General features: G+C 36.2%; 1 protein-coding gene across 3 annotated transcripts in view; it reads left to right on the top strand.

The window, feature by feature from the left end:
- Positions 1-24,134, top strand: part of LOC139998278 (protein O-mannosyl-transferase TMTC1) — a 284,183-nt gene that overhangs the window by 250,458 nt on the left and 9,591 nt on the right. For all 3 annotated transcript variants that reach the window (XM_072022734.1, XM_072022725.1, XM_072022744.1), the window contains exons 11-13: positions 12,119-12,259; positions 15,120-15,319; positions 15,503-15,638. In XM_072022734.1, coding sequence (XP_071878835.1) covers positions 12,119-12,259; positions 15,120-15,319; positions 15,503-15,638 — 477 coding nt within the window. The remainder of the gene's footprint in view (positions 1-12,118; positions 12,260-15,119; positions 15,320-15,502; positions 15,639-24,134) is intronic.

The following is a 24,134-nucleotide window of genomic DNA, read 5'->3' as shown; positions in this document are numbered from 1 at the left end:
ACGCCTTAGACTTAAGCACTAGATTCAAATAGAATCAAACGTACTATAAACACCTATTTATCATGTCATAGTACCACGTCAGATAAATTTACTTAAAATTCTCTAACGAGAATTGATTGTAAAATAAACGCAAATAAAAAAAAAATCTTTATTTCCGTCATCAGCCCATCGGTTCCGAAGCGCGGCCTGGTCCCCGATGCGGACTGAGATGTGGTTGATGTTACAGCTTCAGTGTTTTCAGTCATAGGGTAACACTGCTAGCGCTCGACACATTATTCTGTTGCGACACTTTGAACCGTCGCTCTGTTGGATTTACATAATAAATTCCATTATCATATACGAAGTTCAATTTCTTCGCCCTATTCGTGAAAGAATTATTTCGTTCGAACTGCGACGCGAGGAGATTACCGGCGATCTGTTAACTTCGCGATTTCTTGACACTAGCGTGCGGATCTAGATCAGCTCAATTACATTTCGACTTGTTTTTGCGCTTCAGTATTTAAAATATATATTTTCTACCTTACAATTCATTCACGCGTTCCTTTGTATTCACATACATCTAATAACCTCAACATTAGATAAATTAAAAACATGAAATAAAAATTTTCCGCCGTTATGAATTTGAAAGGAATTATACTAAAGAAAGTAGGTGCACAGTATTATATTTATCACACTGACCAATTAATTAGGTAAAAATATATTAAATTTCCTATCATTTACTAGTATTCTCATGTGACTACACCTATTTGATACTATCGAAAGAAAACGTAGAATCTAATAAGAAAACATTTCATTGGAAAACAAGAATATACGTAAGTACTTTTCGTAGTCTCTGATTTATATGTAGGTATAGACACTATTTCCAATGTATTTCATCAATGAACATCCGTAGCCAGAGTTATATGTTTCTAAGTATTACTTTGCCAATAACTGATCACTAAAGCTACACGATCCAGATCGGAACGTCACGCGTTAAATCCTATTTATCTGAGCATCCTTGACTCTCCAACGATTACTATAGTTTTATCTGTTCTTGAACTTTCGCTGTTTCACGGCATTCGACGACCATACTACGTGAACTTGGGACGCATGCTTGTCTTTGCCGAACAAAAAGTTCGATTGCATGAGCGAAAGAAAGCACGAGACTTGGACCAACGGATGTAATTTCTTAAATTGCCCGCGGATGATCGTATCTTACGGGAAGATTTCGTGTCGCGGTGGCCAGTACGGCCATTATCGGCGCGAGTTGAAGGGAAAACAGAAAGGGACGGGTTAACCGTGTACTCGGGACGCTTGACAAAGCGGCTTTAATTAAAACTTTCCAACGAATCGGATAGCCTGGAGATATTTTCGAGCGAGTGTAAGCAGTTTCGAAGTTGGCGGGTTAGGAAAGGAAGGGTTGAAAGGAAGATGTTACCGATGCTTGTGCCTCAAACGAGGCCTACAAAGGTTTCAGCGTTCGAGATGCCACGTGAAAAATAGCATTCGTCGTTTGCTTTTATAAGAAATTAATTTAATCGTCGTTTAAAGAGATTCGTTTGTGCGGCGAGTTTGGTCAAATACTCACATTTATGGGAGGATTGTTTAGAAAGAAGTGTCTTTTGTTGCGTTGACTTTGAATTTACCGTGCTCTTTCGAGTACGAACAGTCAAATATTCCTTTAACGAGGTGTTTCGTTCGTTTAATACTTTTGAAGATGATATCAGAAGCGTGACGTGTTGGGAAGTAGCTTCACTGCTGGTACTGTCTCTTCGTTTCGTTTAGTATTCCGAATGCGCGAGCTTTTATTGTTATTACTCTTAAGTGTTGCGGATATTGTCTGGTATGGATATCGTAGCACACGGTATAACGAAAGAATATAATAGTATATTGATAAATATTGCAGTCCGTTATAACGAAAATAATGTAACAATAGTTCTTAATGAATAAAAGTACGATAATAATTATTGGTATTAATTTACTGTCTTTGTTATACATACTGTGTAATATATGTAGATGGGTTGGAATTGATTAATGTTCCTGTACTTTTGTTGGGAAACAACGATATTACACGCATAGGCACAAATACTCTTACACAGACACCCATACAGGCATTTGAACAGGACACTTACACAGGTCATACTCGTTACTGTATAGAGAGTGGGGTTCAAAGTATTTAAGGGATCATGGTTCACTACTTAAGTCTAGTCTGAGAGTAATTGGCCAACAATCAACAATTCTTGCACACGTTGTTAATTATATCAATCGCTTGTATACATCAGGTTCTGTAGTTCTGTTTAATAAATATCACTGAATATTATTTTAACGTAAACATTGTGTCTTCCACAGATTATTAATCTTAACTTTAAGATTAAATTCTAACAACTTTATGCGAGTTTGTTCGATCACGAACGTGAAATTAATTCACAAATTAATTTTACAACTTACTCGATATTATGACTGAATTCTTCGCAAGAAATCCGACTCATTTATGTATGTAAGTTTTTCTATAAATTTCTGAACAGTTGATTAGCTTGTTGTAGGAACAACTTATTTTGCTTATAAAATAATTACTTTTAACTTTTACCCTCTTCTATATTCACCAAACTCTTCTCTCTGTTATAATATTAAATTTTCTTGTTACCAAGTATCGGACACGAAGAAAGAACTAAGTACGTGTTTTTGAAGTTGTAATCTATTGAACTACGTGTACCGTAAACAACGCTGTGTAAACATTCGCGTCCAACTAATAGCAGATTAATAAAGAGCGTCTTAAGAACTTCGTGTTCTTAAACATCAGAAAACAAAGCTCAGCAAGAAAAGCACGAATTCACCGTGCAAGTCTTTTGAGCTTTTGCAGTTCGCGATGGCACATGTGCATCAAACTTGAACTTTCCAGCGAGTTTCGAACAACGATCGATTGATTTTCTCTTAACTTGATCCGAAGTTATTCTCCTGGACACGCTACGAAGATATTTCGAGAGAATGATGCATCGCCAAGAAGTTTAATGAACAGCTTAAATTATCCGAGAGAATCCCAAAGTTTGACGACTTATCGGTTCTGCTTTTTTCCTTTACGGTCTTTATATCCACGGAAGTCGAATGCTGTCCGATGGTATCCACTGATTGAACAACAAAATCGAACTGCGAAAAAAATTGGACTGTCTTTGGCCACCTCGATAATTATTACTGTTGTACTTAATATTTTATAACGAAACCAGGAGACGCGTTGCAACTCGTTGAAGATCAACGAAATTTGTAAACCAAGAGACATGAATTAGTAAGGTGGAATTGATCGATTTAACTTTTGTGGGTGTTACGCGGAAAAAAACCACATAAACTACTTCTAACGTACATAAATCAATACGCCTCGGCAAAACGTGGAAATAGATCAATGCTTTCATCCTTTCACGAATATCTCTTGCAGAGAGACATATACTCTCATTAATGACTCGTTCGATTTGTTAAAGGAAACGTTTCAACTCGAAAAATAATTCACCTTTTCTCCTCCTGCAGATATATCAGATTTATGAAAGAGAGATCTTCAATCTTTTTTCTACTCGAAATGCAATTAATTTCTATGTATAAACATTGATTCTACAAAAGTTGTAAATACGAAGTTATTACGTAAAAATGTCTGTGAAAAGAAAACTTTCAGCGAGAAAAGTATGCCTTCAATAACGATGTTTGACCATTTACCATAGAGAAAGTGAAAAAAGGTGGAAAGGAAAATGTGAAAGGAGTATTCTGACCAAAGTTTTCACTTCAAACGTAGTTAGTCGTCTCTAATTGAACTTATTAAGAAAGTCTTTCAAACGATCCTCCGATTTTCTGCGTCTGACCGGCTCTTAAGAACCTGCTCCGCGTTTTATTCGTTTCTATTTAAAGCTCATTGCAAAAGTGCTTGCGTTTATTTAAAATCGAGAATCCTTTTCCCATTGAAACGGCCCCATCCTCGCTTTTCTATCGCAGCTCGATTTTCGAATTAATTCTCTTGTTGAAATCCACGCCAATAACTCGAAAGCGGAGTAATTTCGATCGTTTGAGATCGAGGAGAGTAGAAGATCTCTAAGTTTTCATAAACTGGAACGCCAGTATTTCAAAGGGCGTAAAAGCAGAGTCTCTAGAGGGTGGTCAAGAAACGGTACGATAAGAAGTAATAAAAATACTCGCTTTTTCCGTAAGATAAGCTTTAATACTTGCAACTCTGTGAATGTGTATGCGGGAAGAAACCTTTCTGTCTTCTTCTGCTTCTTTGAAGTAACATCTCATGAAAGAATACACCATATGTTTTTATAAATAATTTTTTAACATAAAAATATATAGATACGTAAATAAAACGTTAATCGTACGTACGATGATCACTGTATATTACTTTTTTTAAATAATTTGCAATTTCATTTATTTATTTTTCCTATAATACCTGTATAGACAAATGCTGAGTCGTCATTTAATTATGAAGTTTATTTCTCTTCAAATTATTTTCTATCTTGTAATATTATAACGAAATATTTCCAATATTTCAGGAAAATATTTTTATACTTTCCAATTTTTCTCTTAAACTATCGAGTCTTCCTAATTATGTGCAAAGGAATTGCAACATTTTAATTCCAGCGAACTATACAATTATTAAATAGTGAGATATGCGAATAAAGATATAGACAATACTGTTCAGAAAAAGAGCAGTTCAACTCAGAGTTAGGCGACTTGAAGTAGAATAAACGTCGATTACGTCAGACGTACTCTACAGTAACAAGCGTATAAATATATAAGTGTATAAATTCAATTATTTATATACTTTATTATTATATAATTAATTATATTATGAGAACATTTATTTCAATCGTTCTTTTAATTTTTGCTCTACATTTTTATATATTTCTAGAGCAACGCAAATGAAGAAGGACGTTCAACATTTTATTTTGAGTATAATCATAAATTCAATTAAATTGAATTCAATATGACAATGTTCTTTATTTATTTGCTAGCTGCTATAATTGGCAGGTTTATGAGCAAAGTGTACATTTATATGCAAACTAAATAGAAAATATTTTTATACTTTCCAATTTTTCTCTTAAAATATCGAGCCGTCCTAATTATGTGCAAAGGAATTGCAACATTGTAATTCCAGCGAACTATACAATTATTAAATAGTGAGATATGCGAATAAAGATATAGACAATACTGTTCAGAAAAAGAGCAGTTCGAATCAGAGTTAGGCGACTTGAAGTAGAATAAGCGTCGATTACGTCAGACGTACTCTACAGTAACAAGCGTATAAATATATAAGTGTATAAATTCAATTATTTATATACTTTATTATTATATAATTAATTATATTATGAGAACATTTATTTCAATCGTTCTTTTAATTTTTGCTCTACATTTTTATATATTTTTAGAGCAACGCAAATGAAGAAGGACGTTCAACATTTTATTTTGAGTATAATCATAAATTCAATTAAATTGAATTCAATATGACAATGTTCTTTATTTATTTGCTAGCTGCTATAATTGGCCGGTTTATGAGCAAAGTGTACATTTATGTGCAAACTAAATAGTAGAAAATAAATTAACTTAGACTTGGTAAACTAAGGACGTTACAGTTATCTTGTAAATTCGTATCCACTATAACGGATAAAGTTAGATCAAGCAAACTGAAACTCCAAATACTATCGGAATCAGCGTTACTCGATTTATTTAGCCTTGACTAGTTTCTAGACGCTGGCTGCTCCACTAAAAGCAATAAAGAATATTAAGGTTGAAAAGTAATTAGCTTCTTAAAATATCGATATTAAATAAAACGTTCATAGGATTTCAATAATACATGAGATTTATTAATTCTCAGGTAGATTTTTGTGACAAAATTCTATCTTAAAGTATCCAAAAAATGTTTCATGCTATTACATATCGAAAAATTGTTTAAGATATTTCAATAATCCGGCGTAAAATTCAGATAAAAATGCAAACATATTTTCTATTCGCATTTCTAATGTTTCGTAAGTCTGATCAAACACTGTATGTGATATTTTGATGTTTAGCAGCCGTCACTCGCAGAATTTCGAATCATCGATGCATTAAGATTAGCATGTAAAATTCCGCACGAGTGCTGGCAACTCTCGACACGAACACCCTTCCATCATCTCGGTTCGTAGATTCCAGACATTCGTTTTCTCAGCATTTTCCAGGATTGCGTTCGATCCTCGAAAAGAACAACGGGTTTCTAAGCAATCCTCTTTTCGAAGCATCGCGAAAGGTGACGAGTGTCTGCTTTTTAAAACGTCGGAAAAATGCCACTGGGATACGATAAACGTGAAGTCTGTTTGTTGCTGCACAACCTGTACCATTTTAGCTTCTGTTTTGTCTTCTTTTGAAAATGTTGTCTTATTTCTATTTTATGAAAACGATTTGAATCTTCATGACAAGATAAATTATTTTGTAGTTCATTGTATATTCTTCGTTACGAAATAAATTACGAATAGAATCACAGACACGTTACCTCATTTTCTTCGATTTTCAGAATACAATTTTTCAAAGAATAATAAACGATGAAACAGAATGTAATAATGGAATAAAGAAACTTTATTTCTGCAGCTGTTTAATTCATTCGATTCTTTGCTCCTCGTGGTGTATTATATTATTCGATATTATTGTCCACTGACGGGACTTAAACAGTATCAAATATTTTATAAAAACAATTCAACAATACAGCCACGTGAAACGCGAGGACTTAAAGCGAACGATGGAGTAAAAGCCGATCGGAATCCTAATAAATTCCAGTCCCCTTTCACAGTTTTATTTTCGCAAAGCAATAAATCTTTAAAGCGTCAGAACGAAACAAAAAAGAATTGCAATACAACGGGTGCAAGTTAAAAAACAAAACTAGACGAAGAAAGGGAGAAAAAATCTGTTTACCGTCGAAATATTTTTGTTCGGGAATCGATATCGTTCCCGGCGACTTAAATATAGATGGAGCTAGAGTCAAATGGAGCAAAAGAGAAAAAACAAAAGAAAAAAAAAACAAAAAAGAAAGTGAATTGCAGAACAAAGGATGCAAAGGGTTAAAAAACAAAAGAAAGACGGGAAAAGAAAAATATGTGCATCGAAGTATTTCGTTCTGGAATCAATATCATTTCTAGCGACTTAAATATAAACGAAACATTTTTCCAAGGGTGAAACAAACGCAGGCAACAAAAAACGAACAAATGCAAGACAGAAGAGAACGAATAGGAGAAAAGAAGAAATGTAGAGAAATAGGAAATACACATCGAGATTCATCTCGAACGCATCGAATAAAACGGATTCGTCGCGGGAACGTGAACATACATCACAGACTCGATAGAATACCGGTCGGATTATACCTCCCTTTTTTGACGCTGGCCGATCCACTCACGTTGGATTTCTTTTTCTGTCTCCTTTATCCGCTTTCTTCATTTCACTGCGTGTAACTTGAACGCGCCCGCGACGATCCTATCTCCGTAGTTTTCTCCGACCTCCAACCCTTATTGAGCTCTCGCAGACAACCCTCTCACCGTTACACCGTTACGAACCAACTATCCTCGAGATGTCTCCAGTCTGTACGAATTGTGTTCTCCACTTTCCTTTCCCCATTCTATACCCGTCTCTTTTTCTAATATTCCAACGTGGTTACTATAGTCCGCGTGTTGCCACCGCGATAGCATCCTTAATATCGAATATTACATCGAAAAGGGCGCGCCATTCGTACGTCTCGGTGGAGTCAATTTGCTGTTACAGATGTCATGCAAGAAGGGGCGCGTGTATTCGTTCAGCGTAGGGTAGCTTGTCACAATTTTGGCGGTAGAACAAGAAGTTTGGAAGTGATATTGCGTGTTTAGTATTATAATTTGATTTTAGTTGACGTTTGTTTGACATACTGTATATAGATTAATCGGTTCTTGTACTCTTTGAAAACTAGTGGTCGTTTAAGTGAACATCGACTATTCTATTTCGTAATAGCCTGTTGAAATGTACAGAATGTCGTTACAGTTTCGTAGGAAAGTGTTTCAACGCTTGTTGACTTTTGTAAATGGATACATTACGTGTGTCACACGAAATGTTCTGAAATTTCGCTGGCACTTTAACGAGACCCGACTTGACAACGATAAAGTTTTCTCGCGAGTGAGTAATTACACTTATTGGTTATTGGTTTTCAGTCTGAAGATTTCAAATTATAGTTGTGGCTCAAACTGTACATTTCGTTCTAAATACAAACTGTGTTTCTCGAATTAAAATGACAAAGCATATCAGACGTGCGATTTGATATTATAAAGCAGAGGGTCGTACAGAGCCACGAATCCTATAGAAACAAGCTAAATATACGGAGATGATCCTTAAAAATTCTTGCGTAACAAAGTGCACCATGGTATCGTAAGTTTATGATTAATTCCGATTTTCGAGATCGGAAATGATTTCTATCCAACGTGTTGTATTTAAACCATTTAATATCGGAAGTAGATTTTTTGTTGATAAACCAATGTTATAGGAAAAAGGATTTCGAAATATCGAAAAAATTTTTCTGAGAGTAAACAGCTATTGTATGGACAAAAAGCGGAATCACTACATGAAACTATATCTCTGTTATAACGAATGGGATATCAGATTTTGGTATCTTTCGTGTTTACCTTTAACAATCCAGTTAGGTCTTTGTTGAACACGACCGAATAAAAGTTCCTCTTTCTCCCCGCTCCACCCTTTTCCTTCTACCCCATATTTGCTTTCAAAAGTAATTTCATATAAAAATCGGGAAACTTTATAACCATACCGTGTCGGTAGTTTATAAAATACCACAATAAATCAGAGGGCTTCGTAACATTAAACAGCGCTGCTGTATCAACCCTTGATAATTTTGTGTGGAACAGGACTCGACATTCTATTTCGTTCTTATCAGTTTTAATAATAAATAAAGCAATATTTAATAGAACATAAATATAAATTCGGCAGAAACACGATACAAATGTTATTGATGATGAAAATATGAAAATTCGTTGAAATTATGAACAAATTTTCAAAATAGTTTATCGAATATGAAACAGTTGGTGTAAAGTGTTCTCGTTAGATTCTAAATTTTTTAATGCTCTTCTTATTTACTCTCATTTCATCCACACTATCCTACTCTCCCCTCCTTAAAACAAACCGTCAAATTGCAATTGACGAAGGGAAGGTAGTTTACACGGTATTATAATTACAATGGCGTTAACGCAATCCGAAGTGTGTTCCGCGCATAGACAGAGAGGCTGGGATACACAGATTTTACTTTGCCTGTGTTAAAGCTTGTAACGCTGTAGTTGACTGCGTGCCATGGAGAAGGGTTGCAGCCGAAAGGGTGCGAGTGACATTTTATTAAGTACGGAGTTTCATGCTTCGAAGCAATTTAGACGTATACCACGCAGCGAAAGTTTCATACCGGCCTGCAACGTGCGGCAAAATCATTTGAATCTTGAAAGGCGGTCGGTGATTTACAGAGGCCTCATTTTGGACCGGTTACTTCGTGCCTCTCTGTTCATGAGTTTCTTCGCTTTGTAATTACGTATCGTTGCTCCGAGATCGTTTTAACACAACACTTCATTACAATCTAATTGAGCTTCGGATGCGTGTTCGTTTAATTTATTACCACCATTTATCAATTTATTAATTTATTTTTATTTCCGTAAAAGGTTTTAGTCGCAGAATATAATTGATTAATCGCGCATTAAATACAGGATATAAATTCATTCATTGATTCAAAGTTATATATTTATATATTGAGAAATAAACATCAACACACAAATAAATATAAGTACAATACAAACAAATACAAACAAACATAAAGAACTGTATTCCATAACAAATAGAAGTTGAATTTCTTTCTTCCATTATCATTATAGATTCCACTCTGCAAATCTACCGCGGTGATATTTGTTCGTCCTTTGAAAATTATAATTTAATAATAGTCGAAAATAATATATCGTAGTGACAACTGTATTTTATTTGTAATAATAAAATGTTTGATAATGTACAACATGCGATGTACTGAAATAATTCCCTTCTAAAGATTTGCATTATTTTAATGAAATAATCTTTGTGTTTAAGGTTGTGAAACATCTTTTCATGAGAAGTGTATCATACTTGGTTAATACTATCATTTAAATATATTTGAATACTCGATTAGTATAATTTCTTTGTGATTACTTTATTGTTTTATATTTTTTTATAAATTCCTTTTAAACGCAATCCTCTAAGTAATATGAAGAATTCAGTGAAATATCAGGACGCACGGAAGTCAGATATTAACGAGGTAGAAATTTGTAACTTTTAATTATATTCAGACTCTGGTAAAGTGCATAGAGAAACGGAGTCTGTTTCTCTGGACGACAGCTCCAACGAATTATAACATTCTAAGATAAATGTATTAAATAAAGTACCTTGTTACATAACGAAACGAAATAATTAAAGTCGTAGTTAGCTTCCATTAAAAAAGTAACGGTTAATTTCTGAATAAATTAAAGTTTCTTCGATTCAAGATGAAAACGTTAAATAGCAAGACGAAAGTTTTGTTTCTTTACAATTATAAGACAGTTGACGTCGAAATGGGGGACGATTAACGTTTCACCGGCCAGTTTCTTCATGACGATTATTTAGTCGAGGAATATCCTTTATTTCGATAAGAAAGTTTAATTTAGTTCCGTGAAGTAGCTTCCGCTGAAAAATCGAGTTCCGCGCGTTGTTCCACATCCCCCGTCCACAGAAATATAATATTGTTCTTTAATCCTCGTTGCGATGTTGGGCCGAATTGCGTCGCTTCAAAGAATCACTGTCAGAATATACGTTTCTCGTCAGAAGTTAGGAAAGTTTTGTCAGAACGCGTTTCCACCATAATACATTTTCCCTAACTACGTCACTTCTAAATTGGGTTCGCAGCGGCGACGCGAGCAGCGGATTTAACTAAAGGCAGAATTGTGCTCTTAAATACGCAACGTTGTTAAATATTTTCTGAAAATTAAATACCCATATGCGTTCCACGTGCTATTCAAAGAAGAGGAGCGTGTTTAAGCTGTTCGCACTTGAAGATAGGAAAATATGAGAAGTTTCATTATCCGAGCGAGACGTTTAACGATAAATGCGCTATTATGAAAGCAATCAGAAGAATGCTTCTGTATATTTTACCGACGTTTATTTACTTTGGTTTTTATCCTTAATGTTTTCAACGGAACTCGGAGGTTTATTCTTCGAATCTGAAATGAGATTATTCCGAAGCAATTCAACGAACAATACGAAGAAAATTTTCATTACCGAACATCTATCAACAATTCCAATCAGTTTAAGAAAACCGATTAATCGTTTGAAAATCAACCAAAACGCGCCACTTAATTTCCTTCGCTAGCCATTCGTTGTTTCCTCTAACTAAACGATAATTAACTGATATCTACTGGTTCCTACTGCTTTAGCCAGTTCTATGGGCATTTGTTAATAAAGGAAACTTTCGGAAATTTTCGCCAAACGTAATTTCCTGTCCACGAAGAAAGGTGAATAGTTTCGCGCAAAAAAACTACCTAATTCGTCTTTCACCCTACTGCGAATTCATCTTTTATTCGTTCACGATGGCGTCTGCGCATGTAGCCGAATACGATCGAATCCTCGTCCACGATATCGAAAGCAAGAATTCGCTGGTTTGTCATTATCTCGGAGATTCAGGATGTGTCCTGCATCGATACATTTTTTTGTTCTTTTTTCAGTTTGAAAGCTTAGGTATTACGTGCAACATCTATGTTCGTGGGAAATTTATGGAAAACATACGTATAAATATTTGTAACATCGCGATTTCTCCGTACAGTACAGATAAAATCCACGATATTACAAAACAAAAACTGATTCGAGATTACGTTGCTGTTATGCCTGCTTGTTTGTCGTTGTGTTCGAACATACGGCAATATTTTCACGATATTGTGCAAATTTGCGCTCGAAAAGATTCGAAGGATCGATGAAAATTATTCCGTTGATCAGCTCTATCGCCGATTATTACACGAGCACGTATGCTCATGGGGGAAACGGAATTACCTTCGTGATTAAATGCATGGAAACGCACCGTGTTCCTCCGGATCATTAATCACTTTGTAAATAAGCGGTGTTTATTTGATTACAGGCTGTGGCCGACGTACGCTAGTGCGCATAACAACCTCGGAACACTTTCGGTGGGCGATCAAGCGGAGCAACACTTTTTGGCTGCGATACACGCTCAACCGGGGCACGTGAACGCTCATTACAATCTTGGTCAACTCTACAGGTCAGTGACTAAGTCATCGTGAAAGAAATGTCAGATGTCATGTGAATCGCTGTTTACTTTATTTTTTGTAACCCTTTAGCTATTATACAGAGGAATTTATTGATATTGATAACTTATAAACTAGAAATTATAACATGCAGCTCGTAAAAATTCGCTAATGTAATGTAATAATGTTCGATAACGTAGAAGAATAATTTCAGAAAAAATTAAGAAACATTCTATTTAACGTTATTTTTTATTTATACGTTGCTTCGTATAAGATAAAATTCTACGAATTAACTGCTCGGAGATTAACGAGGTAACATTAATTTAATTCTTCTTATTGAACTCACATTTACTAAAATCATAAATATTGATCTTATCATAACACGTAACGATACAATATTAATTAAATTCAGTAGTGTATATTCAATCATCTCGTCATCGTTCATTCTGATTAACAATTTAATTAATCATAACAGTTACCGTTAATCATCGAACGTTAATTACACTATAATAGACAGCTCAAACGATACCATTATTATCGACTGCAAGAATCATGCACAGAGCCACTCTTTCGAGTTTGATAAGAACTTGTTTCCTCTCAAAAACGTTCACAAAGGGAGAACGAAACGATACGCTATCGCGTATCTATGGTAACGGTCTGTGAAACTCGCAAGTGAAGAAGCAACTCGTTCATTTGTGTAAAAAAAGAATAAACGAGGCAGACGCGGCAGGGAACAACGAGTGGAAATCAAGGATAATTCTCGTTTCTCCGAATGCCCTGGAATCTAATGGTGTCTCCCATCACGCGGAGTAAACAGAGTTACAGGAAGAATTCCGAATCCAACGGTTTCCTGCTTTATTAATGGTATATCGAGGCAATGGTATACCGAGGTATACGCTACGCGATAAATTTAGCGTGGCAAGGTAATTCTAGCGGCGTGGTCAAAATTAAACTTTAATTAACGCCTCTTGCTTGATAAATTAATGTTTAATTGACGGCGGGAGCGAGGCGTGCGTACGTGTATACCGCCATTGCTCGTTCCGTCCACTCGCTGCTGTTGCTGCTGCTGCTGCTGCTGCGCTGTACTCCATTTTCGTCTCGTTCCGGCTCGCGGGGAAACATTGCCCATAAATTTTTCGGCTCTCTCCTCCACGAAAGTATTTTCCACCGTGAAATCCCTGGGAACGTGGCTCGCGGATTACTCGGCTTATGAAGTGTGTTACGGATCGTGGAATTCGAAGGTCTGATGGAACAACTTCGTTCGCAAATCGCTGATAACCACTTTTTCACCGATAACTAAACTGCAGATATTTATACGTTTATCGAAAATTCAAAGATGCACAGATTCATAAAGAATGTATATAACGCACGAAAATATACAATATATCAAGAGTATAGCATAGATTATGATATTTAATGTATGGAAAAAGAACTTTGCTTGGTTCCCAGTTTTTTTTTTTTTTTTTTTTTTTTAAGTTGTACTTACGAGGAAATACTTGAAAACGTGGATAATTTAATAATTAATAACGATGCGTAGCTATCGTTTCTTTGTAAATGAGGAATTAGAATCGACCTTTTTCTCTGTTTCCATAAAACGAATGACCGCGTGATATACGGTGTTCAGTTTTAAATCTGGAAATTGAATTTCGACGATAGATCGTGTAGTAATATATACGCGTCTAAAGGAATATAACGGAACATGAAGCATATTAGGATCTTTTGAAGATCAACAAATTTTTATTCCTCGTTACTATTACCTTTAGTAAGAGATTCTAATTCCAAAAGAATTTAAATTCACGAACGAATAAAGAGCTAACTTTCAAGATTGAAAATGAACATTAGCAGTCGTTAAGTTAAATTTTTGAGTACTGCATATAATTTTATTAGGTTAGTATCTACCTACTGGTCTATTAGGGAAAATTGTATCAACCAGTGGACGCGAAATTAGCGTCATGGACAGTAGCATTTCACGGAACGATGAAGCGCGCAGAATGCACAATGATGTACACGGTTGCGCATAGTACGTTAAAAGCAAGTACAGGCATTCATATCTTGATTGTAATCATGTTATACTTCGCGAGAATGATCGTCATACATGATTGGTATAGGTTGTCATAGTTAACGCGGTCGAAACACACCGAAATTTAATTGCCAATAAATCGTTACTCTACACAACAACTGTATAACGTACCTGTCAATTTTACATTCATGTACAACGATATTTTCGTTAAATACTTGTACATAATAGGCACACTAACTAAGCACGCTCGATCGAATCAAACGATTCGAAGTAGATAAGGACTTTACTCGACAGACAAATATCTTTATTCGAATCCTAATATCTGCTGACAATTATAATCAGTCAAATCATCCAATTGCACGTTAACGTACAGATACTGTTGAAGTGATCGCCACTTCTAAGAAAACTCTACATCTTCGGTTTTCTCAAGCGCTGAGGCCATCAACAGCGCATAGACAAAAGAATGCGTCGAGGACAGACCATAAGCGGTACATGTGCGACGTTGGCTTCGGGGTTCTTTTAGTCTCAGGGTAACATTGCTAGCGAGCGGATCTGGACCAGTTTACATCGTATTCCACACTTTGTACTTTAATATTCACAACATATATATACTTACAATACCTTGCAATTTATTTATTTTTCTTTGATTCCACATACATCAAATAACCTTAACAGATACGAAGAACAAAAGTTATCGATAGAAACGCTGTATATATTTTCTAACGATATGATTACTCTGTAAAAACAGAATAGTGAACATTTTTCCTAAATTTCGCTATCAACTTTTCGAGTAATCTAATACGTACGTATATAAAATAAATTAACGTAGCGTGTTACGTGGTTCCATTTGCCAGGAAAACGAACAGGACAGAGGAGTGTATACGGATGCTGCAAAAATGCGTGTCCTTGGACCCGGCATATACGCCAGCCTATTTGGTGCTGGCGAGATTGGCAACCGGTCCTACCGCTGGAGTTCTTCTACGGCACGTGGTCCGATTACAACCCAAAAGCCCCGACCATCTCGCGGAATATGCATCGTGGTTGTACCAGAATGGTAAGTGACGGTGGTAAAACGGCTAAATAGCTTAAAGTAGGATAAAGCCCGACAGTTCCCGTTGCGACGGTCCAAAGTACGGGTTAAAGTAGTTTAAAGTAGCGAAACAACATCGAAACTCTGGCCGCGTAACGGCCCTGCTTCAGCTTTATACTCACGCCAAATCGTCGTCTGTCTGTTCAGGCAAATGGCTACCCTCTCTCAAGTACTACCTCAAAGCCATGGAGGTCTCGCCGTCGCACAGATCGTCGCTTCTGGGAACGGTCAGGATACTGAGATCGAGGGGTCAGTGGCCCAGAGTTCATCAACTTATCACCAGGTAAGTAACTGCAACCAATATGCCGAATTTTGATATATTAGGAAGGAAAATTTCTTGAATTGTACGCGATATGGTGTGATAACGAATGAAACTCGTCGCACATTTAATAGCGCAGGATAGAAATGACGTTACGTCGATATAGAAACGTTCGTATTATTATATTGCGTCGTTGATTTGGTAGATGAGTGAGAAAATGTCTGAAATGAATTTTGAAATATTTGCAACAATTGCTTAAGAACCTATAAAAACGCCGTTCTTTTATGTACTGAAATTACGTTATTCAAGAGGAATGGTATAATTGAAAAGCTGTCGTGGTAGCTCTTTCTTAATATTTTTTTTTAATTTTTTATGCACTAAACCAATTTCACGAAAAATTTATTTTTCTACATAGTTGTGTTATTACTCTTTCAGCAGATCGATGATACGTATACTAAGAACAAATATGATATGAACGTTGTTCATCTGTATGATACCATACTATTAAGTGAGTTGCGTTTTCACTGGTACACTAATTAATAATTAATGAAGATAGAATAAGCTAATAATTCCCATACGTAAATGAACAAATTCAATACGTGTAATGATACAGTAATGTAATCTGATATAATAATAAGCTTTACATTCAAATACAAATGATCGCATCGATGTTCTCATTATCTCGGCATCTCTAACTTTATTAATTAAACAACTCGCCAGAAAAACTGTTCACTTTTTTCACCAGAGATAACTTCATCTTAAACGACGTTTGTTGCAACACATCGGTTGTTACTCCTTTCGTTTTTCCAGATTATTTTATTAAAATACACAGACGAAAAATACACTACAGGTGTGGCGTTAGCGGCAACTCACATAATTGAAACAACGCAGTGTACGCGTCGACAGCAACCGATATATTAAGCTGCGATAATTACAATTATACATCCTATTAATCTCTGCTTTAATACCTATCGCACAAAGCCAATTTAATTATTACCAAACCAATTCACGTAGAAATCAGTGTACAAACATTTAAGCAAGTTCAAACGAGAGAATTCTGAAGGTAATAAAAGAATACGAAACGGACGGATGCGTTGCAACTTCACCAGCCGAAAGGAATATTAACGCTAATTCACGGGTGTGTTGATCATCGTCCAGCCTCGACTCTGAGAAGTAAATTGGCAGAAGTTAACGAAAGTTCGGCAGAGAAACTCTTGTGATACCGGTGAAAAATGCCGCGGCTCGGCCGCTCGTCGACGGTGCAAACGAATCGTTTGGAACAGCTTAGCAACTTCGACTTTCGGAGTTGACGTGGAACTTTCATCCCTAGATAGCAATCGCGTCGTTTGTCCAGTTTTCAACCCCTTGTTTCCGCGCGTATACGTATGTACCTGGATTATAGAGTGGTCGGCCAACTAACCCCTTGCATTCAGTTCGACCTTCCTCCGCTTTTCTCCTCCACTTTTTCATCCCTCGTTTCGACGCAGAATTATCATCGGTTGTGGCTGACCCTTCGAATACAAATTCTTCCTGTAAATTAATAACAGGTGGAAAGGATCGTCGTAACGTGTTGTGTTCAATCGTGCGTTGTACAGCGTGTAAACGAGATGTCTTTTACGATACGACGAATCCCGCGGGTTAAGTGTTTTTAATAATTCGCGTTCTTTTGTCACATCTCCGGAAAGGAGAGAAAGAGCCTGTGGTCCATCCGTGAAAGGGTAAAATTCCCCATAGATGAATAAAGATCCGTTATAACACGCAACGTTCCTCTCAGAGGCTCGCGTATTGCAACCCTCTGACGCCTCGCGGCGCAAATAGCATCCATAAAAAAGGCACAGTAAATTTGCCGGCGACGATTCGCGTTGTTTTTGCAGGCGGCGCCCTGGAGGTATGTGCGAATGAATGCACGCGGAATCAATTCTTTCTTGCTGACCAAAATTATGGTACAGGGATCTCGGTGATCGATAAAAAGCCAACGCGCGGTCAGTTTTCCAGCGAACGAGTTTAGAGGATTGCAGAGGGGTATATTGTTTTTTTTCCATTTCTTTCTTTTTTTCCAATTGGAGTTAGAAGGAAGAACGAGCTTCGTTCAATTAGTGAGTTTTTATGGGTTGTCGATTGACATTGAAAACCTAGACGTTTGATTTAGGTGGACGCAAAAAAATTCCGTGCCCATCCGGTTTAATCGCTTTGCATGCACGGTTGTGTTCTCGTGTCAGCAGAAGTGTGATTGACCGATATTCGGTGGTAATATGTACGGTTTTAGTGAAGCGTTGATTGGAATAGCAAGTGATTAATTCCTGAAACTGGTCGAACAATCGTGACGGTGTTATATCTGTTACATGCTTTGTGCATGTATGGAATTATTTGTATAAAAGCACATGTTGGTGGCATATGTGATTTTGCCAGCTATTGATAGGTAAGTTAGATTAGATTAGGTTGGGAAGATTAGCAGAAGACAAAGATAGATTGGTTTGGTTTATATGTATAAAGATAATTAATTCATTTATTATAGGTAATTTATTGTTACAGAGAATCTATTCATTTGCAGTTTCAATAATTAAAATCGTTCTTCTTGTGATGTACCTATAGATACAGAATTGCAGGGAATTAATTGACACAATTAGGAAGATTGTATTATATTTCGATAAGAAAATGGGAAATCATAAAAGGATATCTTTAGATATCGGAAGGATTTCCTTATGATATTACAAGACAAAGGATGATGATTTTACTAACAACAAATTTCATAATTCAATGCCAGACGACCATTATTTGATAGACGGGCAACGTTTAACACGCGGTAGATCAAACTTTGTTTCCTCCCTCCGCCTTAAAATCAGAAAATCACTATACAGTCAAATTTCGCATCGTTTCAAAATCACCGTGATAATGGTAGACCCTGGAGGGGTGTTACGGTCGGCAAGAATTGCACGAGCTTGGCGCAGTTTCAGAGGGTTGAACTACCGAATGACACAGGCGTGGTCAACCAACTGGTCCATAGACGAGAGTCGACTATACACGGAGGTTAAATTTTGGAGAAACAACGCGAAAAGTGGCGATGACTCGTTGGAAGTGGAGGAGAGAAAGGGAGATGGAGCAGATTGACAACACCTACGCTATCGGTGTGTAACTACCACAACGCGCAAAGATTTCAATATGCACCGTTTGACAGATGTGCCACAGCGTGCAAATTTTAAATGCAAATATAAATCTGCCATGCAGACCACAGAGGCCGGGTATGAGCAGCGGGGGTGGCGAAGGGTTTCGAAAGGGGGTGCAAACGTTCCAGCGGACCAACGAGTGTACAGCGGTGGAAGAACCGTTTCACACGCTTCTCGCGTCTCTGTGTACGTGTATGAGTTTTCGTGGAGGCGGGGAACACAGTAATTACAATACTCTACTCCTTTGTTTTCTGCCGTTGCAAGTCTATATTAGAGGGAACGACTCGTGTAGTTTGCGTCCAGTTGATAGTTACGAGATCTTTTTCATTAGCATCAGCTTAATGACTGTTGTAAGTAGAGCGAGACGAACGGAGGCTTTGCAGATTTGTTCACGGTTTTTCGTTAACCTGCGACACTTTTTTTCCACGAACCGAGCCGTGTACTGATAATAGGATGATACTTGTTTGCAAATTCTAGGTATTTCGCTGAGAAATGATTAAAGGTCGTTGCTTAATTAGAGGATTGCTCAAACGAACTTATTGTTTCTGTGCGGTACTTGGTACATTGGAAGTTTCGATGAAACCTGGTGCGGAAGTTTCATATTCGCTCAAGATTTGAATATATTTCATAAATGGTATCTTCGTGGTTAGAAACATTTGAATATTTGTTTCTATGATTTTATGTAAATTATACTAGCTTTAAAATATAGCTTTTTCTTTTTATGTATATTTGACTATTTTTATGTAAAATGAAGGCTATTTAAATTTTGTGATACATTTGAAACAACGTTAATAGCGCGTGCAAAAGAATGTGAATGAGTTGGAAGAACGGTACCTTTATTCGACGAATTTCTTTTTTTCATTCAAAAAATGCTATCTAACCCGGAATAAATTTCTAGAGACCTTCATCGATGAATTTCTTTCTGGAACGTTCAAAAAGCTCGAGAACAGATTTGCAAAGCAAATTTAGCAATCTTCGCGTACAAACATTCTTTATATACATATTCGAGAAATTTTTTACGAAGGCCAAGTTTACAAGAAGTAATTGAGAACTTTGTATGGTAAAGGATGTAGGTGACAAAAAAACGACTTCTTTATTGGCAATAAATATGAATTGCACGTGAAATACAGTAAAAATATTATAGATATAATAACAATATTAGAGTATAATAAATATCAAGATAATACGTCATTATCGGTTGTTTCAAAAAATAGGAGGTCACGGTATTTCAAAATTAGGATCGGAAGAAGTATATCTGAATTATTCACAAGAAAGAATCTTTTTAACGTTTAAATTTGTTACAGTTCTCAAATTTTTATATCTAAATTTCTCTCTTCTTTGAATAAGTAAACAGACTTTTTTTTAAAAAGTACTTTGACATAAAATTGGCACAAAAATTCATGCATATCAATGATTCTTTCGTACTGTATTTTCTTCAAGCAAAAACTGAAGAGAATTTTTAACAATAAAAAAAGATACGATCGACAACGAACCGAAAGTGATCCAAAAAGTGCAGCGGGGAAAAATTAACCCTTTGAGGATAGAAATTCCACGATACTTGGCACAAGATCGAACTTCGTGGTAACTGATTTCACGATTAAAGAAAGGATATTTAATCTTTCTCTGTTCGATGCAACGAAGCGATATTCCAATTGTCCATTTCAAATTCCATGCAAGGTAAAAATCCAATCGTTCGCTAATTGTAAGGCGAACAATTTGTTCGACTGACAAAAATAGCAGATGACAGGCTTAGGCGTCTATTCGCCAACGTAATAATAATAAAATGCTGTGGACCCTCGAGATTTATTTATTTCTGCGTGCAGCCATACAGCTGGGATGCCGCGGTCCGGAAAATATTGATTCGCCGTTTAAGTGGATTGCGCTTCTAGCAGTCGCGAGCGGCAATGCGCTTGTAAATAAACCATAAAGCGATAAATTTGTCAAATCTTACACCGCATTTTCGGTCGTTTCATTGTTCATCCCTTCGCTAAATTCGACTTATGAATTATTCACAAGCGGATGAATAATTCAACAGAAGAACTACGGAACTGGCCAACGTTTAACCATGAGCTCTTCCGTTATATATAATACAAATCATCACGCGCATAATTCGCCAGCGCGAATCGCGCTATCAAACGACGCTTGTCGGTAATCAACGGAGAAGATTCGAAAGAAATCCTCCTGTATGTGTGCCAGTATAGCAGGTAGTTTCCGAACGACTCGCAACAGAGACCTCCTGCACATCGATATTACGCCTTGTGGTAAATAAATTTCTTTGCCATTAAAATATCACGAGCAGAGAATGAAACTGTTTGAAAATCGTAGATACAATTTTGGGTGTAATTGAGACGAAACAATCGAATTATTATAAACTTCGTGCGCTGCTGATATTTTTACGGCTTATTTATTTCGATATATGGTAGAATGGCTTTCACTTTGCAGCGGTTGCACCAATGTCAAATTAACTTCTCGTAAATCGTCGGTGGTTTTCGTCGATTGGTTCCAGATTCCATTTACGCTCTGAACGCACAGCTACTGTTTCAGATTTAAAGTATAGCATTGAGCAATTTATTTATCTCGCAAGCCGTTATTTAAGCGGTAGAATTAAATTGCTGCACAAATTTATGCGTATTGAAATATTTAGTTAAAAAATTGATATTGATATTCATTGTGAGATTCATTTTTATCCAGGTATCTGATTACGTATAATTTAGGTAAGTAGAGTATAAATTTTCCTTTGTGTTAACTTTTATTTTATATATATATATATATATAAGACGCGTCCAATTTCTTTGAATCACATCTTTTAAAGTTGCTCAGCAGCCTGTTACTGAAGATATATAATCATAAAGGACTGGTTAGAACCTTTGTCGCGTCATTCATAAATCTATATCACTGAACGTGTTTCAGCAAACGAGTGAAAATAAATAACATAAAATACAAGTGAAAATGTCTGCGCGTCTCCTTTGACAAACTTTTATCGTACAGATTTGAGAAGCTTCGACTAAAGTAGAAAATCGTAATTACAGTGGAATTATATAAATTATATTCTTTTGCGGTAAATTATAAATTGTATCGGGATGAAAATGTTAACGTAGATATTTCAAAGATAGATTCTCAAGGACTCGAAATTCACATCCTTCGTAATTATATCTAACTCTTCCCATTGTAACGTTTTATATAATAATTTATATCACGTTATATTATAAAATTATAAAAATATGATTCACGCGGTTTTTATGATTCTAATCATTTAAAAAAAAATGTAATGAACTGTCCATTTTCTGGAAGCACAGCCCTCTGTTATGGCGAGGGTTATCTAGACAGGCGAAAGCGTTCAATTTCAATCACAGAAATATTTCAACGCTAAACTAATACCATATTGGAAACAAAATTGTGCGATGTACCAGTTAAAAATACTGACTGACGCGTTATCTACGTTGACATGGACGCGAATGGTTTTACGAACCGATGGAAAATTATCGAACATTAGTTCGATCCACATCGCTTCCAGTCATTTTTTAAAATCCAGTCAGCATGTGTTCCCTGCAAATCTCTATTTTTCGTAGGGGAAAATACTCATTCGTGGCGGGATTGAATATCGAGATGTAATTTGTTTTAGAATGAATAATTTTTTGCAACGAAAATTAAAATTATTATATTTGCCCCAAAACTGATAAAAAAGACGAATAAATTATTTTGTAACGATAAAGAACTTTACCAACGTATTGAAAGTTTTATCAAAAAATGCAGACAATTTAAAATTCATAATCCAATTATTCAAATATTAAAATTTTAGTAAAACTAAGAGATGTCTTATGACATTTGATCGGAAATATATCTACCCTTATTTTTATTAGGTTAACGTATAATATCCCAAAAAAAATGCATTTTATAAATTGAAATTAAACGAAGATAGAATACAACAAAACGTTGAATCCTATTCGACATAGGGCAGCAAATGGGTAATTCAAGCTAAAAGTACGAATTAGGAAGTCGTCTGAAAATAACGTAAAAATGTCAAGTAGATCGTACAGCATCCCCTTTATACAGCGTAGCTTTTTCAAACATATAAATTCCGAGGGAAGCCACTGCGTCAGAGGATGATTCCATAGGCAGCGATAACGTCGTCACCGTTGCGTTAAGCGCTCGTCGAGCTGATAAATCGGGAATTTACTGACGCTACCTCCGATTCTGTATTTTCGGCCTGTCGAGCTTGAAATCGTGTGCACCTATTCACGCGAGCAGATTTTTTGGAAAATTTACGAAATACTATACATTCGAATGGTACAGGGGAACCGGTGGTCTTAAAACGCCAAGTGAGCTCGACAGTGATATACAAATATCGCAACTTGATCAAATTCTTTTTCTGTCACAGTGTACACCAGTTTTGATAAACACTTCTATTTTACGATATTAAGTTTTCGATATCTTTGTTTTTAACACGTTCGTCGCCACGTCGCATATATCTATGCGACGGGTATACTTCCGTGGGGGCCTCGTCATCAAATCATAGTGACGCTCTTCTTGTTCGAGTTACTTAAATATACGATATTATATATAGGATATACAACATAAAAATATTCAAAACACATTATACCATACTTTTTATTAATTTATATTCTGGATAATATATTACATTATCCTATATCGTATGGTATTCGTTAAAACATTCCAAACACATTTGGGGTGATTTTGGGCACTTCGAAAAATAGTTAGACTCCGTTATCATTACTCTCCTCACTTTCAAATATATTTTCACGCTGTTTACCGCACATTTTGACGATGAAAAAATCACCGATGTACGTCTCACAAGTATGCTTCTCGACCAAATGAAAGATCTGAGATATCTGTTATGAGATCCCTCGGAATACTCTAGCTGGATAGCTTATCGCCTTCTCCGTTTCAGAAATAAATAATCTTTTCTTTATAATGAGTCGAAGGCGATAAACGATGAATTCCTGCTCGTCGCTCTATTTACGTTCTGCGTACTGGCGGTCGGATTTGGGCCCTGCAGGAAACTTAGCCGAATCACGCTAGGCGACGGACGTGTTAAATTCAGTATTATCGAAATACGTTAAAGAATCGATTACTTCCTTACTTCTCTTTCTTCCATCGAATATAAGAAAACGAAATAAAATCTTTGACTAAAGAAATTGCTCGACTGTCCTTATATCACGTAGATGAGACTTATATATCGCACGCATTTATCAATCACGACCTGTCAAGACTGCAATCGGAAATTATGGGGTCGTTTCACGTGGTTTTAACTTAGCCACGTTGGAAAGAAATGAAAAGAATAGTAGAATACGACGAAGAGTTGGGGTGTTCTTTCGCGAGGGCGAATTAGTCGGGG

This window comes from Bombus fervidus, chromosome 1, assembly GCF_041682495.2.
Source record: "Bombus fervidus isolate BK054 chromosome 1, iyBomFerv1, whole genome shotgun sequence".
In the NCBI taxonomy this organism is placed as follows: domain Eukaryota; kingdom Metazoa; phylum Arthropoda; class Insecta; order Hymenoptera; family Apidae; genus Bombus; species Bombus fervidus.
Note: the sequence above shows the minus strand (reverse complement) of the source record. Positions and strands in the feature narration are given on the sequence as shown.